At 39.2% G+C, this 27,558-nt stretch overlaps 2 protein-coding genes across 3 annotated transcripts; one reads left to right on the forward strand and one right to left on the reverse strand.

The window, feature by feature from the left end:
* The first annotated feature begins 2,056 nt into the window (after positions 1–2,056).
* On the forward strand, positions 2,057–23,458 carry KEL (Kell metallo-endopeptidase (Kell blood group)). Of its 2 annotated transcripts, none has more exons than XM_079319672.1 (19): positions 2,057–2,361; positions 2,454–2,606; positions 7,022–7,163; positions 8,527–8,730; positions 9,319–9,443; positions 10,372–10,518; positions 10,749–10,811; positions 11,805–11,993; positions 12,391–12,536; positions 13,814–13,937; positions 14,418–14,528; positions 15,497–15,595; positions 16,138–16,215; positions 16,671–16,774; positions 17,627–17,737; positions 19,222–19,289; positions 19,525–19,682; positions 20,491–20,583; positions 21,839–23,458. In XM_079319672.1, the coding sequence occupies exons 2-19, from the start codon at positions 2,580–2,582 to the stop codon at positions 22,013–22,015; spliced, it is 2,166 nt and encodes a 721-aa protein (XP_079175798.1). In that variant the 5' UTR covers positions 2,057–2,361; positions 2,454–2,579; the 3' UTR covers positions 22,016–23,458. The 2 variants fall into 2 exon arrangements, with proteins under 2 accessions (XP_079175798.1, XP_079175797.1); XM_079319671.1 differs by having other exon boundaries at positions 2,057–2,295.
* Positions 23,459–24,025: 567 nt separating this feature from the next.
* Positions 24,026–26,668, reverse strand: LOC306808855 (uncharacterized protein). The gene is made up of 2 exons (XM_079319877.1): positions 25,589–26,668; positions 24,026–24,418 (listed from the first exon to the last, which is right to left on the reverse strand). Exons 1-2 carry the CDS (start codon positions 25,836–25,838, stop codon positions 24,129–24,131), a joined length of 540 nt encoding a protein of 179 aa, XP_079176003.1. The 5' UTR covers positions 25,839–26,668; the 3' UTR covers positions 24,026–24,128.
* Positions 26,669–27,558: the final 890 nt, after the last annotated feature.

Below are 27,558 nucleotides of genomic sequence, written 5' to 3' on the forward strand. Positions count from 1 at the left end.
CCTAAAGATCTACAGGTTGTATATTCAAAACCCCATCAGGATGCCAACATGCCATCATGCAATCCCCTGCAAGGCAGAGCTTTTTCAAGGGTTAAATATTTATATACAGACTGCCACTTTCAGACAGAAAGTGCCACTGTCCTGGGGCACATGATTTGAAAGAAATTTCCATATCCAGTTGGTGATGTGGAGAATGTAAGATATGCTTCACAGCCTTATTGCCACCAGATGCAAATATGCTCTGTCCTTACCCTGACAGATGCAAGAAATTCTGCTTAAAAACATACATAACTATAGTGCCTGAATTATTTTGCAACAATTAATAACCACAGTGAAACAGATTTTTCTGAAGTGTGGATCATATAATTTCAGACAAAATATGTCTTATACCTGGATATCTCAGATCACAGTCACAGAAGCAGCACCTACGTGAAATAAATCCATGTTCTTTCCAAAGAAATACACAAATTTTGGAATAAATAGAAGTTTTAACAACTTCATTCTCTCCATAACAGCTCAACTTTACTGAATTACTTAGCAAACTCAAAACTCAGTGTCCACTAGAGCAGAATGCTACTCAGGAGTATGCATTTCCAACAGTATCCAGAATTCTACAATAATGCATATTAGACCCAACATATAATGTTACTATGGTATGTAATGCCTCTGGAGAAGAAATATCACCACCACACCAGATCTTGCAAGGCAGCTTTCTCAGCATCACAGCACCATTTAAACATGTACTAACTCAAAAAGCTGTGCTCTTCATTTAGAAAGAGAGGTGTTTCTCAGATTTCCTTTCCTGAAACATCCCATGCACTCTTGAAATGAAGTTCTGATCCATCTACTTTTCAAGTGTGTCCTCATTAGTCTACATGCTCTGGTAAAAACTGTCCATACATATTCAAAGTATTTCTAGGTAGCATGTGAAGGAAAATCCATGTGTTGTGGCAATATCAATGTAATTTTTTGCCAAATTACATGGTAAAATTATATTTAATCAGGAGGAGAGTACCTGCTTAAAAGATACTGGTGTATGAAACCACATTAACCTAAATCACATCCTCCCAGCATATGGACCAAAGGCTTTTTTTGTCTTCTCAAGCATAATTTAAAAAGTGAATACTTCAGCTAAGGTTTTATTGCTTGCTTTGATTTTAACTGCATTGTGTTCAAAATTATCATAACCATTTTATAATCAAAAAAGGCAATAGATTCCTTGCCCAGGTAAATTTTAAAACTTCAATCAATTTATGCAAGAAGTATTTGCAAAATGGATTCTGATGTTAAAGTGAAGGGAAGTGACACACTGCAAGGAAAGAAAGGTCAGTGGGGACCTTTTTGTCAGTATGCAAGTAGTTTTTTTACTGCATTTATAGCTGTTTAGTAAATAGAGAAACATATACCTGCCAGTAACCTGAGTGCTACAAAGAACTGGGAGTAAGTAACTGGTTTCAGCTCTATAAGAAATCTGTTGTGATAGTAGAGTGTTAAATTATGCAAGCACTACAGAAATAGGGGGAAATCAGGTTGATAGGAGCTCTGAACAACTGAGCAGATACCAAATTATCTTCAGACTAGTGAACTAAGATATCATATTCCCCTCTGAGACTTGCACTTAGCCGAGGCAAACAGTCCCATCCTGGTATTCTGCTTGTTTCAAGCACTTTGGAAGCTGACACCAAGCTGGTCCCCACTACCTCTCTCAGCTCACAGCTGCCACTTGAGAAGATCTCAAATCCCAATGTCTCGCTCTCCTACTCAGTTTTTAATGTCTCAGAGAAGTAATCCAGACTCCCAGTCCTCAAAGCAGAGAAATACCCTTCTCAAATCTTCCATTATGCCTCCTTACATAAACAAAGACACAAAGGCTGGCCATCTCCTGAGAAGCAACAAACAACTGTAAATTAGTAATTAATGATTTTTTTAATGTCTTTTAATGGGAAAGAGTCAGATGTGTTCACCCCTTGAATAGACACTAGGGTGCAGATGAAAGAGAGAGCAAGAATCGTCAGCACCCTGGCCTTTCCTCTTGGGAGGAGGAGCACTAGGATCTGTAGCCCACACTATCTAGCAATAGGCAGAAGCCTGCGGGCCCCAAGGCAGCAGCAGGTTGAAACAGGCTAGTGGCAGGGAGAATATCAGACCAAAACAGGCTTGTTGGGTGGGCAGGATAGGGAGGCTGCTGAAGAGAAAAGAAACAGCAAATAGCTGAGGAGAGGCTGAGGGAGATAGAGAATCACATACTTCTGTTCAAAAAGATTTCAGTGGAGCTCCAAGAGGTAAGAAAGGCAGGTGGATCACAGAGACACAGAAGGGAAAAAAAAAATCCTATTATGAGAAGTAGAGGTGTTGGGGAAGGTGGGTGGAGAGTTGCAGAAACACCATTTCCCTCCCTCCCATTTTGTTTAGGGTGTTTGTCTCTGAGCTTTTCCTCTCACTTCTCCCTACAGCAAACAGCCAAGCTGGGAAGAAGAGATTGTCTCTGAACTTAGCAGAGTGTGTGGGCACAGGAGACTGATAGCAGCCAAGTAAACAGAGTTCACAGCCGTGGGAGCTGCAGGAGCAACGCCTGCTCGATGACAAGCATGAGCACTGTTCCACAGGTAAGGAAATGGGTCTGCCTTGCAAGCTGCTGAGATGCCTTCCCTGCATACCTCTCTTTTCATTCCCCTTTCGTAGCTACACTGCTTATTGCTGTGGGGGACGGGGTAGTTGAGTTTTTGACAGTTTAGCCAGAAAGGTCTTGTCCAGATCTCAGAACTAATGATTTGGGATGTGGTGTGATGATTTTGGGGTTCTTGCCCTTCCTGTTAGTCACCCTAATGGCTGTTCTTAGAACTGTTTGAAGCACCGACCAACAACTCATAATAGTAATAGTAAAACTATTAGTAATAATGATAACAACAACAAAAACGATAATGATAATGACATCTTTTATTCTATATCCATTTATTCAGCAAGGTATTATAAGAAAATACGTACACATAAGTGTGCAGTTCCCCCCCCCCCCCCCCCAAATAGTTGTGGATGAGCAAGGCACAGTTTTTGGAATGTGAGAATGACGTGGTGAGCCTAATTGCTTCCCATGTAGCATGGTGTCCTTTTTCTGCTTTGATGTCTTATATAAATAGCTAGCAAAGTCTTAATTGCATATTTACAGACAAATTGCACTGAACTGAACTCTTAGCTCAAGGTTGCTAAAAAGTACAAAACATTCAAGGGCAACAGAGATAAGTGTAGTGTTCTGTGTTACTAAATAATGCAAACGCTGAAATGTGTATATGTTCTTACACTGAGATCTGTTCAGTGTGACTGTGGCTGTAATGCAAACTGTCCCTTATCTTTTTCTTGTTTGCATTTTTATAGTTGAAGAATTTGCAGAAATGTTTGTTTTGTACATCCATTCCCAAACTTCTGTGTAATGAAGATCAAACTATAATTTTAGTTGTTGGCCATGGTTTTGCTTTAATAGTTTTAATAATTTTTAATAGTCCAGAATATAATTCAGCAACGTTTCTGTTTCATATTTCATGTGAGCAGGTACCCTATTTCAAACACTAAGGCTAAAATGTGTCTCAAATGGCTTTTAATGGGCTCAATTTATGTGCTTAAATAATTTACTGAAAATTATAAATTTAAGAAAATGAAGGTTTTTATGATATTGGGGCATTAGTCTGAAAATATGCCATCCATGTGAGTAATGTGATAAACACGGTTTGGGTAACAGCCAAAGTCAGTAATTCATGAATAATCTATTGGCTGAAAAATAATACCTCTAAATTATCTGGTAAATAGTTATGAAAAATAACTTCAGTTCTCTCTTCCTTTGATCTCTTTATTTTAATTTACTTTATTTTCATGAAAACTAAATGCTTCTTTTTCTGCAATAGAATAGCACTAGACACTGTGAAAATGAAAGGTGAGTAAGAATTAGGCAGAGTAACTTCAACCTCCCTTTAGAACTCAGAAATGGCTTACAAACAGAAAGAAGGAGATGCTGAAGGAAAATCAAATTCTTTGGCTGATTTAGTCATATCAAACATTTCTTGCTTTAGTGATAACAGTACTTGTCATGATTCTGCTATCCTAAGCCATGTTTGCATTTGAATCAGATGATACATATAGTACACTAATTTAAAGTCATACATTTTTATAATTTACAACTATTAGAATTCATCTTTTAATGATTTTGCAGCCATGTGTTCTCACTTAGCTGTAGTGAAGCCATTTAAATTGGAGCATTTGCACATGCTTGAAAACATGAAAGAACTGAAACTGTACTGGAAATTGCATTCATCTTTATTCTAATACTGATTATTCTTCTCACCCATAAATGAGGCCTATAAGGAAAAGCCCTGTCAGAGGTTGAAGTCTTTTTATCCTTTTCCAATGGCTTGTTCAAACCATTCTCTTGTATCTTTATATGGAGCATGCTGGATGAAGCAACCAGGTCTCAAATCACACCACAATGAAGTGCTGCTGCTTCCTGTAAGCTATGTAATGTTCCTGCATCCTGTGCCCTGGAAGTATTGGTGTGCCACCTCTGGGCCCATCTAGTTAAATCCACACTTCTGCCTTGGCCAAGAATCACTGCCTTAGGAAGGGGTCTGCATTTTAGTGCCTGTGAACCACTTAATCCATTGTGGCATAAAGGTGAAGTTCGTTCTAGATCAAGAGTCTGACAGGGATTTTGCCCTGGTCAGTATCTGTGAAAGAGAATTGAAAAAGCAGGTATTTATTTGTCTGTCTGGATTTGTTGAAGCTGTTGTCATGAAGAAGATATAAAGAAGATCTAAATATAACTGCCGTCCTCTTTTTTATCTGTTTATGTAGTTCCACAATTTCTCTCAAATCCCACCCCAGTTACAGAGGCAAGATTAGAAAGGCATTTATTATGGAAGGTGAAGTGTTTGGAGAATGATTTTATGCTTATGGTTCAAATAACACAGACCATAATCCAGTTTCTACATAGAGGCCACAAGCAATTTCCAATCCCCTGTCATTTTTTTTGTGTTATGTTATTATTTTGGGCATGCTGCTGTCAGCCAGGTACTTCTCTAGTTGTTTCACAATGGAGACTTGAGGGGGACAGTACTGTTTCTCTTAGAGATTTTTAAAAATCCATTATTTGATGCATTTTGCATCTCAAAAGAAACATCATGCATAGCCTGAAACAAGCTGACTGTTAACCAAAAATTCATAAGAAATTTTACCAACAGTCTTGAAATACAGTTTCTTGTTAGTATCTCTAAAATCATGCCATTTATTACTCTAAAGACAGAAACAGATGCCTTCTGATAACATGAAACCAAATAATTGGAAAATTGTTATTTTGTAGTAGGAGTAGGCCAGATTTTCCATGTGAGAAACAAGAAGTTTATTGCAACAGAGAAATCAGGAGAATTGTGAATGTAAATCATCACTCTTGCCTAAAGGGTCAGAGATGAAGAATTGCATGCCAAAGAACAGTTTTTCTATTTCCTTTATCAGCTAAGCTAATTTTCTTTCACTCACTTCCCTGTCATGCTGTTGTGACACTTACTTTTCTCCAGGAGCAAAACAAGTGTTTTGCTATAGGGACTTATGAAAGGAATTTGGATTTCCTCCTATGTAGTTTGTACACTGTACTTTGCCAGTATGATCATGCTCTATATCAGTAACTTCTAATGTCACTTGTACATACTTGCTCTCCATTTGGTTATTCTGCATCCTGCCTGAAGAAGTTAGGATAATAGGATTTTAAAGGAGAAAAGCATTAGGCACTCAACTGCTGTTAGTAGTTTCCAGGAGTTAAGCCTTTCAGAGGTTTTTTATTCAAGATTGAATAAATGTACATTTGAAAGATTATAAAATTATGAGGTCTGTTTTTGTATTGCCTATTTTTGTTTTCTATTAATGGTTTTGTGCAGAAGTTGTACATAGTATATTAGTCCAGATGATTAACAGCAGACTCATTAATTTCCTTAATGTTCCCTTAGGTGAAGGGACATATACAGGGACATAATTCCTTTAAGATTTCACTCCATTGCTTGTGATTTTTGTCAAGATCCATGTTTCCTAGTTTTGTGGCAAAGAACACAGATACTGAGTTATCTTCTGGGTTTTTTCCCCCTTTTCCCTCCCTTTTCCCACATTTATTCAGTAATTCCACTTTTCATTTTTTCCAATTTCTTTTCCTTATATATTACCAGCATGCATTCCCATCTCTATTCCTTCATAAACCACTGTTCTTCAGTCTTACATATATATCAAAATAGAAGAAGGAGAGAAAACATCATTTTATCTAACTATATCCTGGTAGATGTAGAGGGTGTATCCTGTGATCCTTTGCAGCCAACAGAGACAAGGACAAATAACTCCAGAGAATCCTCCAGCTCGTCCTAAAACAGATATCTAAAATGGAAGGTGTACTCATTAGGTCCCTAGCCTGTTCCCTGGACTAAAAAGACACACCTAGATTGTGAACAAAACTAAATTTAAGTGAGATAAAATCTGTCTGTATATAAGATCTACTCAGCAATTTACACCTTACTCCAGTTGGTAGAATAGAACAAATCTTTTCTCTCACTTGGACTAGAGAACTTAGGATGAAGTACTCAATTTCTTGAGGAGAGATTTGAAATTAGTGCTCAGATTGCCAGACACTGGCAGAATAAAGAACTATCAGTCCTAGACATCCTATGATTAGCTTTGTAGACTCAAAAAGGCTTTGATATCTTCAGGAAGTATATCCAAGGTGATTCCATAAACCAGAATGAGCCATGGAAGTCTCCTCATAGAAAGCTGGAATTTCAGTGAGTAATTCATAACACTGTGCAACAGTTATAGCTTGAAAAAAGAGGGAAATTGAGAAAGTGAGAATGCCTGTGGGAGTACAGTCATGTAGATGGTTTGGATGATTATTGGTGTTTTGGCACTAGTCCTGTAAATGATTTTCTAGTAGATTAGGTGGGAGATGGAGTATGTTATTAGTGCTAACCTTAAAATGAAATTTTCTTTATTTTTTCTGTCTCTTTAGACCAGTGACCAGGAGCTGAGAACAGATGCAAAGAAAGAACGATGCCTTCAGAGGAAAAGCCTACTTCTGTGTGCACTTCTTTCCAGTACTCTCCTTGGCTTTACACTGCTTATCACCTATCTCGTCATGACTTGTGCTCTAGGTATAATATGAGATATCCTTTTCTATTCTTCCTCACCCACCCCATTTTTAAGATCCCTTTCTCTGTTACCTGCCTCCACTGATCAATATTAAGAACCAGATTTTCAGAATCTCCAGAAATCATAACACCTTTTGTCAAAAAGGTACATTTTTCTACCTCTTCCTTGAGTCACAGTGGGGAGAGATCCTCCACATCTGTCCTCCTCTACCTTCTATTTAATATGCCTGAGACTAGTTTTGAGGGTGAACAGCCTTATATTTTCTTGCACCTCATCAATGTGTTCTGCTCTCTCTGTAGTCAAGAAACTGAACTGAATCTGAGACTTGGAGCTCCTCCTTTGCCTTTTCATCTCTGACTTAAGTCTAGTCCTGGTTTTCTAGCACACATCAGTGCAGTCATAAAGTAAAAGCAAAAGTTAGTTACTAGTTAGTTGCTAATGGAGAAGCTGTGAATATAGAACAGAAATATTAATTTGCCTTCCAAATTTGCTGAAGAACTATTTGCAGAATGGTCCGTGTGAATGTCTGTGCATATAGAAAGCTCAATAGAGAAGGTTCATTATATTGGTGGATACAGACATTCCCTGATCCAAAATAAGCACTCTTGAACTTTTACCTAGCTTTTTTTCTTTACCTCTTGTTATATATTAGAGATGGTTCACTGCAGAGACCAAGGAAAAACTGTTTAGGCCTAGTCCATTTCCACTCTGCCTATCTTCTCCCAGGTCAACTTTTAAACCATAGCATGGGAAGACTAACCTTGATTTACAGGTGGATTATTTCAGTAAATAATTGATCTGATGTTGATATAAGATACTGAACTAAAATTACTATGTATTGTAAACTTACTATGTAAACTTGGAAAATACCCAGTGATTTGAAGCAGTTTAGAAAAAGAGAATTATAGACCAAAGCAAGATATTCTAGAAAGTCCTTGTCCTCTTTTGACAAATGTAACTGCTGGGAAGTGTTTCCCATGCTTGAAAAAAACATGTTTTAATTTTATCCCATTATTTCCTCTGTGCTATGTCCTTCTCTTGCATCATGTATTGACACCATCAGTTGCTTCTTGTTTATCAAGTGGCCAAATTTGGCTGATTCAGAGGAAAGACACTGAGAAGGCAGAATAATCCAACCTGTGGCTGTCTAGGTAGTACAAACAGAGGACAATCTCCCTGGAATGTGAAAGAGAAAATACACTTCATATTGAGCAATACCTTACAAGGAATTCAACACTGTCTGCAAAGGGGCTCGTACCAAAAATAAGTCCTTTGGGATAAATGTCCCCTAAAAGATTTTTGTTTGGAATTGTTCTGACTCTCCACTGTCACTTCTCATTTCTCTCTTTTTTGCTTCCTCTTCAGGCTCCTGTGATGCTGAGTCAGACCTTGCTCTGTTGGAAAGTCTTCTGAATTCTAGGAATGACACTGTAAACCCCTGTGAGAACTTCTACAAATATGCCTGTAGCAGATGGGAAGGCAAACAGTCAAGCAGAGCCAGAGAAGAATCACTAAATGTATTTGATGTGTTGCTGGAAGAAAACCTGTTGATCCTGAAAAGGCTTTTAGGTAGGGACAGATGATTGGTGTGTTGCCTTCGGCATCTGCCTCGATCAGAGCTGACAGTAGTGTAACTGAGAGCACAATCATTCCTAACAGGGACTGAGTCCCCTCTCTTCGTTCTTCTGTCATTACAGGTACAGATTTACTTTTTGAGCATGTCGTGTTAACAGTAGCTGCATTTTAAACATTCTAGTTGCTCTTGCCAAGTGTAACAGATGGAAGTCATGCTTTAAAATTCTGACAGCAACCCAAACCAATTTCCTTGCTACCTTGTGGAAGTAGGCGATTGTTGCTGTGCTAGTCTGAATGTGCACTCTGGTGATGTGTCCTGTCTCCCTGGGGGACTGAAGCCTAGATTTATACCAACTTCCTGTTGTGCTCCTGTTTCCATGCAAAAAAACTCACATATTTGACCTCAGGAAGAGGCATGGCACTAGAAAGCCCCCTGCTTTGGGTCACTGTGGGAAGTGTGGATGTATTTGTTAAAAAGTTCTGGATTGAATAGTGTTTTCTTAAAACTGTTCTTCACTCTAATGCTGTCCAAATTTATTTTTTAATTGGTTTTAAAAAATTTAAATCTACTTCTTTCCTCAGAAAGTTCACAGTTTGGGATAAGAGGCTCAGCCAAGGAGAAAGCAATACAATTTTACCGTTCCTGCATGGATACTGAACGAATAGAATCCCAAGGAGCTCAGCCATTGAAAGACCTCCTATATCAAGTGAGTATTCGTGCTGTTTCCTCTCCCTCAGGAAAAGAATTTCTGCAGGGAGAAGGAAGGTGGGCAGGTGGGGTCATATTGACCCCTACATGATATAACTTTTCTAGAATCTGACCCTAGTCATGATTCACAACACAACTTCTGAGTGATAAATTTTCTAGCTTTAAATGCTATTTCAAGAACTGATTTTCTGACATCAGGTACCTGAATTTCTCCTCATAACCTTATGTATTACTTAAGGATGGTAAAAAACCCAAGTCTACAAAGGGATCATATTTAACCCCTAAAGTTTGGTTCAATAGGATCTGCCTCACACACTGAGGAACATCTTGCAGATGGATGAAATTTTTGTGTCAGATGATCATTCAGTAGTCAAGGCTTCCAGGAGAGATTGTTTAAAGGAGAAAATCCTTCTCTTTCCATTCTGGGAGACTCCTCTTGGTGCCAGGGAGGGCTGGACATCTTCCTTCCAGTAAAGAGCATTTATGCCCTGTGTCCAAAGAGGATGCAGAATCTTCCAGCAAAAGTGACTACAGGCCCACGTGTGAATCTGCTTGTCAGGGAGGTGGGACCTGTAGTCATTGATCCCTGTTTGACTTTTCGAATGGCTTTAGAAAAATGAGACCTATTTCCTGTCTCCTGCTTATCCAGCATTTTTTCCTGCACACTGTAGTCTGTTGTTAGTCACAATTCCTCTTCCTTGTGTCATTTTGCAGTTCATTGCTTTGGTTAGGGAAAGTGTCAGGTCATTTTAAAGTCAGGAGGGTATATAGAGCACTTCCCAAGTTTCCCTTGGTGCTCTTTGCTCTGTTTCTTCTCAGTTATCAGAATGACTGAGCTTATAGGTGTGAAAAAAAAAAAAAAAAAGACATTGCAAATACAAATCCAACCAGTTTTTCTCACTTGCAGCATTTCCATCTTTCTCTAGGTTGGTGGATGGCACAACACAGGTGTGAGGGAAGCAAAAGATTTTAATGAAACTCTTCAGATTCTCATGAGCAGATACAGCACCTTTCCATTTTTTAGAATCCATGTGGGACCTAGTCCTTTTGACCCCAAAACCAATATTATTCAGGTGAGTGTGCTAAAGAAAGAACATTATCAAGGAAGCATTGTGAGTAAAGAGTCAGACCAAGCTTGCAGAAGCTAAGCCCAGGTCTTTCTCTGAAGAATTTAGCAAATATTTTCCAAAGATAAAAGCAAGTTAATAGCATTTCAAATTCCATGATACAGGAATTACCAAAATATCCTCACATTTGCATTACTTCTGAAAATAATAAGTTTTTGCTTTATTCCTTTTTGCAGATTGACCATCCTGAGTTTGATATTCCACTTGAGAGTGAATTCAAAGAGAAAAATTATCTTGAGGTAACATATCAGAGGCTGAAGAAAGGTAAAAATAGCTATTTGATGCAGGGATCTCCTTGAATTGCCTCCTGGTTCAGAGTGGTCTGTTTCCATGGGTTACGGTCAGTGACCTCTAAAAATGCTTCCAGAAGAAATTCTTTATGAAACTCAACTTTTCCAAAGGATAGATTGTAAAATGTAACCCATTTTAGATGCCAGGTTTAAAACTTCTAGTATAGAAACAGAATTTTATAATTATAATTTTAATTTGTATTTGCTAAGTAGTCTGAACCTGGGCTTCCTTTTAGCTTTTGGCTTAAATTAATTAAACTAATTTGGCTTGAATTAATTAATTAAAACAAAATTTGTGTATTGTACAGACAGATAGCTATCATTTTAAAACTTACTTTAAAGTGTTTGAACATATGTTGGAGGAGCAAGTTCTTTGACCTTGGGACATTGTAACAAAATTAACTCTGTAATTTCCGAACTTCATAAAAACTGAATTATGTCAGTTTCTCAATCTGAGTCTTTTAGAAAAGTCCTCAAAAAACCCCCTGAGCCATCACAAGCATTTCTCTGAAACCTCATGAAGACAGAAACAAGAAGTTGACATTTTCTCTTCATTAAAATAATGGGTCATTATATGAATTTGTCTCCTCTGACTCCAGAAATGGCAGGCATACCTCTCTAAAGTTATTCTAGTATTTGAAGTAATTGTGAACTGTGAGAAAAATAATCTTTGGGAATTCAGTGTTCTTCACTGAGAGAGAAACTGTACATGGCAAAGTGTATTCCACATTAATGATTACATAAGGATGTTGCAGCAAGAATGAAGTTTTAGGGACAAGGTGGATCTACAGTAGTTTTGAAAGATTGAAATTTATATGGTCAAGGTGGATGGGTGGATGGATGGATGGATGGATGGATGGATGGATGGATGGATGGATGGACAGATGGAATGACTAATTTTCGGTCATGTGTCTTCCATGGGTTATATGCTCTATGTTGCAGGTTCTCCGTGTGTATCTTTCGTATCTGAAGAAACTGGGAGTCTTACTTGGATGGACAGAGGATGGTCTCCCTGATTCCTTTTCCCTGACCTTGTCCTTCATCTCTAACCTCCAGCGATTCGTCACTCCACTGCAGAAAAGGCAGCAGAGGGGGATGCTGTTCTTTCGCACTACCATTAGGGAGCTGCAGGTATCTGTGCCTTAAAGCTTGGCAGCACAGTTACATGTGACCTTCATGTCACATCTAGAAGATCTGAAGATCCAGATCAAAAGAGATATGAGACACTGTGTTTAAATGCCATTGTCTTGCAAATTACACTTGGAGTCTCTTGTGCTTTAATCAACTCAGTAACTTATGGTCTTTAGCTGACAGAGTTTTTCTCAGGCCACAACTCTCTTCCCTCCCCAGTGCTAATTCCTTATAAAAAAAGTCAATTTTCCTCTTCAAGCTGCACATTATGCAAACAATTTAACTTGTTGAAAGTATCTCTTAAACACTGTTAGGAAGACTATCCTGGTTTCTCTATTGTTTCTTGTAACCCAGTTTAGATTCATAATTCAGCATGTGAGCTTTGTTTTACTTGCAGGAAAAGGCACCTGCTATTGACTGGCTGGCATGTCTCAAGGCTGTCTTCCATCCTGTGCCAATGAACCTCTCTCAGCCAATTGCAGTGCATGACATGGATTACTTAAGCAACATGTCACAGCTCATTGAGAAATGGCACAAGGGAAGGTAGGAGTCAATATCTATGGTTGCAGTTGTTCATGCCCCAAGAAATATTTTCTTCAAATACGGTAAGTTTAATAGCTTAGCTGTGTTAGAGACTGTTGAATTCAGTAGTGTAACAATTGCAAGGCTGCTTGTGGCTTTATATCCACATGTTTGGCCAGTGCTATGGCTTAGCATATATTCCCAATAGTTTTGCATATGCATGCACCATGTATGAACACACGCATAAAATAAAGTAATACATTTATGTGTGCACACAGAGAGGGAACACAGTGTCTTGACTGACACCCATCCACCCATAGCACTCATACCAGCATGAACTCAGACTGATCCTATTCCTCAGCTCCAGCTGATCACGATTGGTCTATACTGTGAAACTACATACACTATGAAATATGTATGCACATGCATGATATGGCTCACTCCAATAACTGGTCCTGGATACTCAGTCTGTCAGGAAGCTTGCCAAGATCTCCTGGTGTCCACTTGGATATATCACATCAATGTATGAGCCCCTGAGTCTTGCAGCCCTGCTTTGGTTGCTGGTACTCTGGTGTCTTCCTGTACTATCAGGTCTCTTCAGCAGCTGCTCCCAACCACTAGTATTTCCAATAGCCAGCTCTCAGACTGCTGCTCTCTCCAGAAGCTAGCTGCATCCAAAGTCCCTCCAGTAGTCAACTCTCAGGCTTGTCATCTCCCCAGCATTCAGTTCCATCTTCACACACAGTGAGTAGAATATTACTTAACAATAATAAGATGGGAGTACCTATCCTGGTTACCATGTGCAGGGCTCAGACAGGCAGGCACCCTGGCAAGCACAAGTTTACATTCAACCATTCCCTCTTACTTTCTTTCCTCTCCATTTTCCCACATATATTCTCCCACTGCACTGTGATCCTTCCCTTTCCCTGCCTTTGGTCCTTGCCATGGCAATAAACATGACATAAACATGTAATCATAAATCTTACATAATTCCACAGACCTCTCATAATATTCTGTATGTTTCACCCAGTCCTAAAAAGTATCCTTCTCCAACTTCCAATAAAGAATACTGTGCCCCAGCAGGGAGTTATCCCTTAAGTCTCCACAGTGTTTTGGGGAGTTTCTTTAGTTGGCTCATGTCAATCATCCTCCTTTAATAGCCCCAGGTGTATTCCATTCAGAGTACTTGGTGGTTGTTGTTGTTTAGGTTCCTAGGATTTCTCTGCCTCAAGTTACTCCTCTGATGCTTTCCTCACTTCTGTGTTTATGGTGACCAGCCTTCAATCTTTTGTCTGCAGGGTCCTTGACATTTATATGATTGTTTGTCTGGTTGGGAATCTCTCCCCAGCCCTGGACAGTCAATTCCAAGATGCACGCCTGGACCTGTATAAGATCCTTTATGGAAAAATGGGATCTAGAATGGTGAGTTAGCCTTTTATCAGCTTCTTCAGCCTCCCCAGCAACTGAACACTGTAGCTCGTGCCTTCTGAATGTTCTCGAGTTTCTTAGATTTGGGGGGAAAACTACTCTCCCATTGTCATTAAATGCTTCTTTTTTCTCAAAAGAAATGTGTGAGTAGACGTGACACTCGGAAGTTTGGAGAGCTGAGTGTACTGAATCATGGAGTAATGAAAAATATATAGATGGTCACCTTTTTTCTATGGCTTTTTCTCTGCTAACATACAAATTTGCATCTTGAGGAAAAGTAAATGGAGTAAATCATAAGGAAATAAATGTTTTATTAGAAATGTTTACTAAGTGATAGCTAAAATAGAGCTGCATTTCTCATTCACTGCTGTCATTTTTAGACAGTGCTACTGTCCACACATCTACATATCACTTTACTGATTTCCTAGTTCTTTGTCCTCACTGTCATGCGTCTCTACTTCTTTGTTCTCCCAGATCCCAGCTGAGCGATGGAGGAAGTGCTTGACTGATACCAGCTCTTTCTTTGAGCCAGTTCTAGGGAAGATGATTGTGCAAGAAATTTTCCCTGAGCAGACCAAGAAATTTGTAGGTATTCATCATCTTAAACCCCCAAGCAGAATTCAGCTTCACCTCTTCCTGTTTTTTTGACATGCCACCTTAAGAACACATCAAGGCAGCAAAATCATCTCTAGGTTTCTTATCTTTTGTTCTTCTGCTTATGCACTTCTCCTTTTTTGGGAATATGTCATAAGAAGGCATTGGTGTCATTCTCGAATAATCAATGCTAAATACCAGATATTATCTCAAATTGTAAAAAAGTCATATATGCAGCACCAATAGCTATGACAGCCTTACAAATGCTTGCAATCTATGTGTGCTCCCTGGAATAACAGCTAGTGCTAACAGTATTAATCACCAGTGTGATAGATTTCAATAAGATTTTCAATTGCAAAGACATTAAACAATCATATGAAAACATTCTGAGTGGATCCACAGTAAAACCTGCATGCAGTGTGGAAGGGGTTTTTTTTTCTTCCTGTGATGGTCAGAGTTCCTTTTTCTTTTGAAGAAAGTTAGTGTAGTGCCAGAGAAGAGTTTAAAGTCTATAAGGTGGCAAGCCTGCATATAGTGAGGCGTAAATTTTAATGCATAAAGCATAATTTTGAGAAAATGTGACTCAGATTGCCATAATTTCGGAAAGGGAGACACCAGCAAGAAATACTTGTGGATACTGAATTTTCATTTTGCTCAAATGGAGGGCAGTTATTAATTATTGAATGAGAAAAAAATTTCTCCCTCTTAATTACTGTGAGAGGCCAGATGAAAAGCTGTGTGGGAGAGAACAGTGAGTCCTGTGAGGAAAAACAGAATGCCAAATAACTGCAGACTAAATCACTGTAGAAACTGAAATCTTCTCTTTTACCCCACGCACAAGAAAAGGAATTTTGCCCCAGTTATTCTGTGTTTGAATGGCTAGAACATGGGAAGATGGCAGCTAAGAGTGAGCAATATTTTTGTGCTGTTGTGACCATGCCTTCTTTTCTCCATGGCAGGCTGAGCAGATGTTCTCTGTAATCCAAGATGCCCTCTGTGACCGCCTGGACCAGGTGGAGTGGATGGATGAACAGAGTCGCCGGAACGCTAAAGCCTTGGTGCGTGCAGCAGGCAGGAATCCCTGAGGCCTTCCTTTCCCTGAGGCCTTTGGAGAAGGAATGGAAGAGACCTGCACCTTTATGTATTCCTACCTGCTTCCACAGGCACACAGTCTTAAATAGATGTATTATTCATACTAAAAATCAGAGGTGGTTTTCTAAGTGCCACCACGCGTGGGTACATGCACTGATGGGTAGGCATAGAGAGGCTCAGTTTTTGTCAGTCCGTGAATACTCTGAATTAATTTTATTGAGAGAAAATTCAATTTTATTCGTCTAGTAGGGTTAAAAGCTAAAAAGCTGAATGGCAGAACACAATGCAGAGGAAAAGAATAGAAAAACATTAGGCCTCAGGCTGTAGAGTTGAGAAAGCACATTGGCAGGGCAAGATGTCTTACTGAAGGAGAGTAGCTGTCCTTTTGAAGGGCTGACTCACAGACCATGCTTACATTGCTTAGAAATAGCCTTTAGACCTCCAGAATGTGAAGCCTCTTATTGATTAAGTTTCTTTATGTTTGTTTGTTTGTTTGTTATTATTTTAGGTATCCAAACTACAAGTGGAGATTGGTTATCCAGCTCACATACTCCAGACTGACAAAGTGAACCTGGAATACCAGAATGTGAGCTATATAATGTAAACATGCCTGCCTCATTATTGGCAGTTTACCTGTATCAACTGCTATCTTTTCTGCTTACAAAAGAGGCAATGACCTCTAGAGCACATTTCCTACTGTTCATTTTTGGGGAGCATACAGGACCAGAGAAGCTTTATCTATTGCTTCTATATTGTTGCTCATACTGTTTCCTATTAAGAGTGGCTGGCCTGATAGAAGTAATTTTTTACCTGTTTTTATGTTCTGTTTGGCCTTCAGATAACATTCCTGTCATGTCTTACACTGAAGGTCTTTAGAACAGGAATTGAAAAAAACTACAAATATCCCATTGGTTTCTCTTTTGATTAACTCTTTTTGGATCCACGGGACTTTTCTTTTTCTCATTTTTTCCTTTTCTCAATTGTTCAATTCACTCCTTGCTTATGCCCTATGACAGTCACACTCCATGTCTCTTCCCTCAGCTGGAGATAAATGAAGACACTTTTTTCCTCAATGTGGTGGCTAGCTTGAAAGTACAGAGGGAAAATTCCTACCTGAAGCTCCTTCAGCATTACCCACAGCAAAAGTAAGTCAGATAGTTATCTGAAAAATATAACAGAATCATATACTTTTGAAGCAGCTGATGTTGGAAGGGACCTGTGGAGATCACGTAGTCCAATCCTCCTGCTCAAAGCAGGATTAGTTAGAGCAGGTCAAACAGAACTGTGATTACTATGTCTATATCTCTTTTTTGCTGTGGAAGAGGAGGAAGGGCAGGTAGGCACCAGTGGGCAGAATTGGATTCAGTACCTCTGAATGTGGTTTCACCAGTTCTGAATGTTGCTGCAAGGCTGTATCACTGCTTTAAAGAAACTTTGAATCTGGCAGCCTGTCCTGCATTGAGCCTGAACAATGCTACCCCATCATTTTGAAGAGAGCACCAGAACCCCTGGAAAAAAACCCCTTTTTTACCATGCACCCTTAATTAAGGGGGACTAGCTGATTCTCCTGGGTCTCCTAACAAAGCCAACAGCAAAGCACTGTGATGACAGAAATGCTAGTGGAGTCGCCTCAAAGGCAAGATACAGGATACCTCAGAAGGAAGGCAGCATTGACAGATGGACTTAGGGCTTTACACCTCCTGCAGAGTATTCTATGCAGGAATTCACAGGAGGTTACTAATCCTGATTTATTTGACAGGGAAATTGTGAGGCAGAATTCCTTCATGTCTATGAAAACTAAGTTATTAGTTCTTACCCCCTGTAAGCAACTGAAGATTTATTTCAAACACCTGTAACTCTAGATAATGTGAATTTTATCATTTGTTGGTGCTGTGTGAACAGCTGAACTATTTTTGCAAGCTCAGTGAAGGAAATGTTCAAAGTGTGAGATAAGGAGGTAATACATTCTCTAATTTCTCTTTTTATTTTGCTTCTAGCTGGCATGTGCACCCCTGGAGTGTGCATTCATACTATTCAATCAGAGACCACAGGGTGGTTTTCCCAGCAGGAATGTTCCGCAGTCCTTTTTTCCACATGGAGTTTCCCAGGTATGGAGGGGCTTCAGAGGTGTGAGCTGAATGTAGTCCCTGGGCTACACTGTGCTTCCAGGAGGAATCTTAGCAGGCAGTTTGTCAATGGTTTCTTTTTCTTACTGCATCCTAGAAAGACACAGGAAAGAGGGGAGACCAAGTTTTTCTAAAGCCAGACTGATGCTACTTGATGCAGTCTGAGAGAGAGTAATCATGGACTCTGCTGAAGCAAAATCAGAATCTAGGTGAAACTGAACTAACACAAAGATACTGCTCCAGAGCAAAGAGGCAGAAGTCACGTGTAGGTTAACTGTAAAGAAGACATTTCACCTTTGCCTCTCATTTTCTAAATTCCAAGGATTCTAATCCAGAGAAAATAGGAGTCTCACAGTGCAACTTCTTGTCAGAAGTCTTTTTCAATTGCATTATAGTTCTTGTCTCATAGTTTTTAAGAAACCCTTTCTACTAAGCAAATAAATTTTTAACTCTGAGTCTTCCCCTGCAATAACAACACCTCTCTAGACCATACTCGTCTGGTTCTATTCTTTCATCATATGGAACAGATCTCTTAAGCAATTGTTTTTCTGATAATGAAAGAACTCCAAACAGTTGACAGTAAACTTGCAATTCTATGTCCTTTTTCCCTATAGTGGATGTATACTTCTCCTAATGCCATTGTACTGAAAAATAGGCTCACATTGTGACAAGAGGCTTAAATTTGAAAGAAGCATGTTTCATTTAAAAGTAATTATTTTCTCAATGGTGATCTTCTAGTGCTTGCAGTATTTAATTAATTTATTATAGTATGAAGGAAAGGACATCTCAAAAAAATAGTAGAAAAGATTTTTTTTCCCAGTGGTGTGGGGCGTCACTATATTCTTTCTCTGTGAAAAAATGTCTGTGCCTTCTTACTCTTTTTGTATTCAGTGCTAGTAAATTACATTTTTCTTACTGTCACCTCAGCAGGGTAGACTGATAAATAAAACTTTATCAGCTTTTGGTGAGTTGGTGCAAATGCTAGACCAGAGTAATTGCAGTCAAAACATAGCGATTTTAATTTGCCTTGCCAGTTTTATGTGTCCTTTCTCACTAGACAAGAGTTGCAAGATTGCTTCTCCAAACGTCCTGCTTTTGAAAGGGTTACCATTGTAGTTGCTGTTTGTGCAGCAGTCGGACAGTAGAGGTTCCATGGGGACATACATCAACAACAATACATTAGAGCTAATAAAGGCAGATTCCATTCATACATTCTTCATTGTTATGGTGACTTATTAGTGACAAATACTTTAAAATCAGCTCATAGTACAATTTTAAGCATTACAAGGATAATTTACACTTGTATTTGTGTTTTTACACACCTAAATGACAATACATAGAAAGTGCTTTCGTGTGGTCCCAGAGTAAAACACTCCTGTGGAGCACACAGTTGTGCTGTCTATGAAGAATGCTCCTCTGCCCTCTTTTTCTTTCCAAAAAGCACTCTTTTCATCTTTATTTTTCAGCGCTGTGAATTTTGGAGCCATCGGGGTCTTCATGGCACATGAAATTCTTCACTCATTCTATGGTTATGGTGGGTACTGGCTGTGGTGTCTTCATTTACTCTTCTAGGTCCCACTGGTACTTCCCCTTAGAGGATCTGAAATCCTAGTCCTTATGTGAATATATACATATATTATTAAGGTAGATGAACTTAAGGAAAGCATATTTCAGTCCATGCTGGCTACTAGGAACAATCAGTGATTAATGTGAGCAACACAGGTGAATACCATGAATAGCTTTACTTCTAGGACTCTTTTCCCCCACAGTGTTGCCTGAGGGCTGTCCTGAATGCAACAGGAGTGCACTACAAAGATCTATAGACTGCTTGGTTGAGCAGTATGAAAGTTACAGCCTTAATGTCAATGGCACCTTCACACTGTTGGAGAATACAGCTGACACTGGAGGGCTTGCTGTTGCTTACCAGGTACTGTGATTTACTTCTGCAGCCTCATAGTCTCACTGTGTAACACACAAGATTGCCCTGCTGCTCCCCTCTCCCACATCCTGCTCCAGCTCCAGACTTTTTGCACACCTGTGCCAGTGGAGCATGAGCCCAGCATGTCCTCTGTTAGTGCACAGAGGTTCCTCACAAGGCTTTGCTCATAGCCTCAGTATGTCCACGTAAAACAACTTCTCCCTTTCACCATCTTTACTTCCCTGTTCATGTCATGCATAAAAGAACATGCTATTGTATGTATACTTATGTTATACTTGAGGAAGTATGCTGAGACATGAAACAGAATTTTTTGTGGTGGTAAAATGATTCCATAACAATGTTTTCAGTACTTTAGAGAGAATTTTTTGTTTCCTCATCCAATCCTCCTGTTCAGCTGCTGAGGGGTGGTGTGGATCCCTAGGTCTAATATGGTACTTGTTACATTCTTTCATGAAGAACAGAGGGAGGCAGAAAGTCTTTAATTTGTAGTCAAATATTTATGATTTGTTTTGAAAATAATTTTCATTCTTTCATAGTATAATTACCACATCTTGTGACAATGTGTGTGGTAGTATCTGTGTAGTAGCATCTGAAATGGTAAGGAAAGTAATTATGTTGTATTCTCCCATTTTAGATTTATTCAGGGCATGGCAAGCAGCAGAAAACCTCAGAATGAGGAAAGAGATACACACTTTCTAATTTATTAAATATATCTTAGATTGATAGACTTCATTGACAGAATCCATGAGCTTGCACTACTGTCAAAGGAAGACTTACCCATTTTATCTCTCCACAGGCCTATAAGAATTGGCTGAAAAAGCACAAAGAGAAGGATTTACCTGAGATTGGACTTTCACATGATCAACTTTTCTACCTCAGTTTTGCTCATGTAATGAAAATGTCTTTTTCACTCTCTATTTCTTCCACACTGTTACAGTTTGTCTCTCAATATTCAGTCACCTTACCCCCATTCAGAGAACTGAGAATGACCAATGTTTCTGTGAGATCCAGAGTCTTACTTAGAAGTTAAAATTTATATTCACAGCTCTTAACCTATTATGGATCTCAAAGCTAACAAAAGGCCTGTCTGCAAATATATATTTTACAAAGCACTGAAATCCACCAAAATTAAGTCATAGCAGACCAACTACTACAGTGTCAGGGAAAGCAGGCTGCATTGCCAGTCTCTGAGTACCTTTTCTGCCATTGTGAGTAATGTTATACATGGAAAGTGAAATCTAACTGTAAAAGTCATGTATCTGTCTCTCCATTCACTTCTTTGTCATGGTGGATAGCTGGATGTCATGTCACTCTGAGTGACTGATAGTGAGAAAAAGAGTTTCAAATGTTATTTAGAGATCAAGAACTGGAAGTAAATGCACCCGTAGTTTGCTGTTTTTGTGGGAAGCTGCAGTAAATTGTGCAGATATGCATAGCTGTTCTGCCAAGTTCCTCATGATAGATGGTTGGATTTCTCTGCTCAAAAAATCACATCCTTATAAGCCACTGTAATTGTGCAAAGGAAGAAGTTTTGTGTGTTTGTTAAGTCAGAGCAGTGCATGAAAAAATAACTTGGATCTTGGTGGCAAGATTTGCATTTTACAAGCTAAATGGCCACTGCTGCATCATTTGTTGATAAAAAAAGATTGAAATTATGAGTATAAAGACTTGGATTGCCAGTTTAACCAGTAAAGTCATGTAATCCTCCCCTGAGTCTGTAGAGTAGTTATGGGATTTTGTGTAAGTGCTTTCCTTTGTTGATGAGCACTCACTGATTTCACTTAAGAAGCTGAATGTAGACACTAAAATATCTTTACCACTTTTCTACATAGAGTCCAAGGTTGCATGAGCCTAGACAGGGTGGCCTACATTTTCTGACTTTCTGATTTTTCTAAATTTCTGTGTTCTGACTATGCAGTATAAAAGAAGTGCAGATGACTTGTCAGGGACTGAAATGGGGACAGAGAAGTTTAAGGGAAGGGAAAACAATCTGAAAAAAACCTGACTATTGTTGTCAGCCATATATGCACTTTTCCTTGTTTACTCCAGCACCCTCTGACATGTGCAGAGGCATGAGGAGCCCTAAGCCTTGCTCACGTGAGGACTTTCAGCCAAACTGACTTTTCTATTTTGCTTTCCTTCAGGCAATGTGTGGACACCAGGATCCAGAGAAGCTCCAGTCTTCCCTGAACACAGATCCACATAGTCCCTTGCCACTTCGTGTCTCTGGGCCTGTCAGCAATAGCCAGGACTTTTCCAAGAGCTTCCAATGTCCCAGGGGATCCCCAATGAACCCAGACAACAAATGCCGCATCTGGTAATGCACATGAAAGAGGAGGAAGTGAGATGTGATCCCAAGGAGAGGAAGGCCTGGCACATGGAAATATTACCATCTTCTCAGGGCCTCTAGGGTGACATGGTGCTCTTATTCAGTCCTTTGCCTTCCTTTTCTTGTTATCTTTTCCTCAGCATTTGATGGCAGGGAAATTCTTAAACTGATCTCGTAAGGAGTGGATCTTTTCCAAGGCTCTCAGCACTCTGTTCCAGATGTGTGGTAAGTCCCAGGGCAGCAAGGTGACTGGCCAGTTTCTAGTAGACAACAGCTTGTGAGGAGTTGTGAACAGAGAGACTGTTCCATTATTAGCCCCTCTGTTCCTACCTGCTCCAGAAGCCTCACAGTTCTGTTGAAAGGGCAAGTCAATAAACTGGAGCTGTAAGACTTGTTCATATCTTACAATAGCTGTTGGGGGAATCTGGGTTACTGTGCAAACCATGCATAACTTAAAAGGGAGGGAAGAATCCTATTCTTTTCTTTTGCTAATAAATTGAGACAGGTGCTAGGAAAGACTCAGTGGCTACAATTTGTTGGCTGAAAGATGAGTGACTTAATAATGAAGTTTACTGAAGGCCTTCTCTGCTCTGTTTTTGCTTCATCAGCAAAACTCTGACATAAGAGGAAAGAGGAAAGCATCCCCATGACTGGAAGGGTAACTGGGGAGCTGGGAACAGAATCTCTTTTTTTTTCCAACCAGATCCTCTTGTTTTTAGTGTCTAGGGTTGAGGATATGGTAGAGGATGCAGTATGGGAGAGTCGCAAAGGTTTCTAGAAGTTTCTGAAGGTTGAACAACTAAAATTCCAAGAGCTTCTCTGGATCCTGAACCTGGTTGTCTCCCTACATTTGTAAATATTTACCATCTAAGCAGAGGAGTAGAGCTGTTATAGGACAGTACTTTCTACTTGAAATTGAATTTTAGGCATTCATTTGCTTTAGAGCAAAAGCAGAGTTAGAAGCAACATGACTTGGGGTAGCAGAAGTGCCTAAAGTACATTCTTAAGAGCAATGTAACAATTATATCTATTTCAGGTTCTCATAATTAGGAAATTTATACCAATTTTCTAAAATTTACTGACATTAATAAGTATACAAAATATGTATACCTGTTGCATACACTTCAAACTGTTCTTGTTTATGGGAACATTTTTATTTTACTTATTGTATTGGCTACCTGGGTATTGTTTATGGAATAGATGATGGCAAATGGAAACATCCTTTATCAATGCAAGCATTTTAAAAATAACTGTGTTAATTCTTTTCAAGTACTGACAAATACAGCAAAATGTTTTCCAATAATGGACTGTTCTGAGATTTTGTTTTCATTAAATAACAAACATATTAATAAAGTGTTTACTTCTGAAAAAAAAATACTTTGATTGCAAACACTTTATCATCAGGCCTGTATCTTTTTTCTGTATTTGTACTGTTTACAACTTGTCTGGCTGAACTTCACAAATTCTTAGCTGAACTTCACAAATAATAAATAAGAATACCTCAAAATAGTTTGATTCATTTATCATTATAAAAAATAACAAAATTTGGCTTGTGCTTTTCCATTGCCATTTAAATTGTCTATACTCTTTCTTCCCTTCACTTACTCAATTGATTTTCTCCTAGCAGCATGTCCAGACAGCTTTTTTAAAAGATGCTAATAGCAAATAACATTGATAACATTTAGTGCATAATTTAGACATTATTTCAGTGTTCTGAGACTAGTTGGCTTCTGTGTTTATTTTATTTAGAAAAAGCAGAAGATACTGACAATATGCATTTTGAGGATGCATAACTTTTCTTGTATCTATCTTGTTACATGTATGGGTAGACACTGTTCCCTGAAATATGCTTTTCTTTTTCTTGTTCTTTCAATATATACTGAATTTAATAATATTCTGTTTAAAAGGCAGGACCAGTACTGAAATTGTTGAGTTTAATTAATTCTTGTTGTGAGCTATGATGTTTTAACATGAAGAACATATGGGAAGTGCAAGAAGGGAATTCTGGCTTAGAAAAAATTACTGAGAATTTATTGTTTTTCTCAAGAAGAAAAACACTTTCAATATGTGCACAGGATCCTCGCCTTTGTCTTCAGCATTCTAGTTCAGTTCTCTGGGTTGGTGAAGGCAACCTCTATTATCTGCATTGTCCAGTAGGCGATCATGAAACACAGGTAGATGTTCAAATTGTTATTCATGATCACAGTAATTATTTCTAGCTCTATGTCATGCATTAATAAAAACAAAACAATCTTGAGAAAAGCCAGTTCTAAGGGCAAATCCTTCACTGTTGAATTGCTCAGTATCTCTGAGCCCTCAGGCTCCACCATATTGATCAACTCCATTCCTTCCCCTGTTGAGGAGGCCACAAATGACTCCTCCATTTCATCCCAGCCTGTAAATGAGGGAAAAAAGGAACAACATAAGCTTTTTTCTTCTTCACTTCTTTCATGCTTGAAGCCTTTTTACCTCTGTGTCCCTCCTGTTTTATTCTCCCTGCTTTCTAAACTTTCAAGAGGTTCACCTTCTCTCAATGTCCATTTCCTCCTCATCCCAAGCAGCTTTTCATTCATACCTCTTTCCTCTCTCTGCTTCTCTTGTCTTTTTCTTGTTTCTGCGATTCTGATTTTGAGATATTTTCTTTTCATAACTGCTCTTTCCTCACCCCACTTTACATCTTAATATTTTTCTCTTTTCCTGTACTTTTCCATTACAAAAGTCGCCCCAGATATATTCTTTTATCATTTCAGGACCACGACTATAGCAGTAGACTGTAATAGCCCTTAAAAGCTATGACTGGAGCCTCTACCTGAATTCCAAGAGCTGTATTTAAGCTCTGGGTCTCAGATCTCTGTTTGTGTCTGGTGCAAATATACTTATACTTACCTCCAGCTCCATCTCTATCACAGCTGTGCCTGTGCCCTGCTATTCTGGATCCTGATGTCCTCCTGGTTTGACCCTCAATATGCCTTATCACTATGGAGCTGCTTGGAAGTCACAGGACTGTGTCTGACTATTTTCTTTCATTATTCCACCCTGGTCCCCAGGGTGTCCTGGACCTTTCCTTTCAGATCTCTAGGGTGTGAGGGGACAGCTGAGACAGGAGGCTGCAGCCAGGGCTATGGGTGACCTTAACATCCATGACCTGCCTGGATTTGTGCGTGCCCATGTCCTCTGCCCCAGTGAGTGTAGGGTGGGGCTGTCACTGCACTGTGCCACCATCACTGGTTTTGGTCCTGACACTGTCTGGTGTTCCTCCTTGAACTTGGACTTGTCTCAGTATCATGGGCCTCCCTGGTGACCTCTTGTCTGACCCTGACTGCCATGCCAGGCCTGTCCTGCTCGGGTCTGTGGGATGGCCTTGCTGTCCCACTCATTTGCAGGCTCCCTGCTTCTTAGGGATCATCTGACCTCCACTTCCCCTGGACACATATCTTGTCATTCCTCCTCTGTTTTTCTTTTTTACAAAACCAAGTTTCTGTGCTCATACTAATCTCATGTCCTGCTTTTAGCTGCTCTCCAAGCCCCTTGTTTCTCGTCCTCTCACTTCAGCCCACCCTCTCACCTCTCAGACTGCTTTCCTCTTCCTGTTCATCGTCGCCAGTGCGAGTCATGCTCTGGATTTTCACTGGTACTCTGCAGTAAGTGCTTGGGAACAAGCTCATCAGATAGATGGCAAATCCCAGGAAAATTATCAGGGTTGCATTATCCCCCATCTTGTTTTGCTGTCTGGCACAAGACACTTTTGCTCCTCGCTGCTTTTCAGGCAATGGAATCTGGACATAACTACCACCATGGTCTTGTTTGGGGCACATTGTGACATCATGACACCATCTGACACACAAAGGTGTTGCATGCTGTTAGGCAGAAACACTGTGGGCTCTCACCACTGTGTGGCTAAGAGGACCCCAAAGCAAGGAAAGAGTGTGAAATCTTTTGGGAATAATTTTTAAAAAGCATGACTCTGCTGAAAGGTGAAAAAGAGGATGAAGGGAATAGGATCATAACAATACGACACTACCTAATATGAAAAAAATCACACTTAATCCTGAATATTTCTGTAGCTGACAACTGACTGAAACTGAACAAAAAGTGTTTTATAAAACTGGTACAAGTAGAGTGGAAAATACAATGAATTTCCCACTTCAGTGCTTAAGCAATTATTAGTAATTTGTGTTGTTTGGCTCAAACAGTCTCAGTAAATAGAAATATATTTTTTAAAACAAAATTCAGTTGAACCACAAGCATGTGTTTTAAATGACCTCTAGATGGTGATCTAACAACATCAGTGTAGAAACAACTCAACTTGAAAAGCACTTCTACAGAGAAAAAACCCATCTCATTAACCCTTGCCATTGACTTGCCAGACCAAATTGCCCACTCTAATTAAATCTCTGTCCAGACTGCATTTTAGAACTCTGATGATGACTTTTCACCATGTAGCATAGAAAACAATTTTCTATTTATAAACTCACATTTAAACCCAGCTATTATTTGCTGTACCAAATTTCTTTCGCACTCCTGAAATTTACATACAGATTTATGTTAAGATCCTTGAATTTTACTTTAATTTTGTTTGCTTTTGTTTTTGCATTGATTTTCATTTGTGTTGGTTATGTTTAGAGGTTTTTTTTGTGGTCTTGAGGGGTGTTTGCCATTTTTTATTTGTGGGATTTTTTTCCCCTTTTCTACTATTAACAATGGTCCTTTCATTCAAGCTCTTCACACTTCTTTTCTAGATGCCCAAAAGCCAGTTTAGAGAATTAGCTAATCAAATTAAGATAATATTTATCCTGGGCCTCTGATGGTTACTACAGACTTAAGCACATGCAAGGATATACATTCTGATTTATAGGCATTGAGATTTCTACACCAGTCTCAGGTCAGCTTCAGCTTGCTGTCCAAGGCATTCAGCAACCTTTTTTCCTGCTTGCCTTGAAAAGATTTTACATTCAGAAAGTGCTCATTAGAAATATATAGGGTTAGAAGATCAATTTTTCAGAAATACTCATTGAGTGAAATTGTTGCATGTTACATTCAACAAATACATTATGTGTTTGGCTATAAAATAAATTTCTTCTCCACTGCCTCCTACTGAATGGTGCAATAACGAGTTCAATACACTGGGTATCAGTAGGTATATACTCTAACACTGGAGTAGGACAGAAGCTTCAACAGATCTGCATCAGAAAGGGTACCAGGGAGTGGGACTGGAGTGTGGAATTTTCAGTCCTGCAGAGCAGTTAGTAAAGCAACTTCAAGGGGCATGTTCCCTACAGAGATCTCTGCATCTAAAGTAATCTGTACCCAAATCAGCATAAGATTGTATTTCAAAGGTGTTATGCATTCCTCACAGGGAGTGTGGGATACTTTCAGGTCCTCACCTGCACCTCTGAAATTCTTTGTTTCACTGAAGTAGGTAAGTAAATAGATGCTAGATGTGAAAACTCTTACTGTGACTGAGGTCATGATGACATATTCATTCTGGCATATGCTCACATGCCTGCCTCACCAAGGATTCCTGCCACTGGATGC

The sequence above is a fragment of the Erithacus rubecula genome, assembly GCF_903797595.1.
Source record: "Erithacus rubecula genome assembly, chromosome: 1".
NCBI lineage: Eukaryota > Metazoa > Chordata > Aves > Passeriformes > Muscicapidae > Erithacus > Erithacus rubecula.

What these genes read in the sequence shown, in the direction of transcription:
- KEL (XM_079319672.1), top strand. Translation starts at nt 2,580, where the DNA reads ATGACAAGCATGAGCACTGTTCCACAG. An exon ending in GCATGAGCACTGTTCCACAG is followed by an intron (nt 2,607 to 7,021) that starts GTAAGGAAATGG and finishes CTGTCTCTTTAG; the next exon opens with ACCAGTGACCAGGAGCTGAG. An exon ending in GAAAAATGGGATCTAGAATG is followed by an intron (nt 13,938 to 14,417) that starts GTGAGTTAGCCT and finishes TTGTTCTCCCAG; the next exon opens with ATCCCAGCTGAGCGATGGAG.
- LOC306808855 (XM_079319877.1), bottom strand. Translation starts at nt 25,838, where the DNA reads ATGTGCCCCAAACAAGACCATGGTGGTAGTTATGTCCAGATTCCATTG. An exon ending in AGAGGAAAGCAGTCTGAGAG is followed by an intron (nt 24,419 to 25,588) that starts GTGAGAGGGTGG and finishes CCTCATTTACAG; the next exon opens with GCTGGGATGAAATGGAGGAG.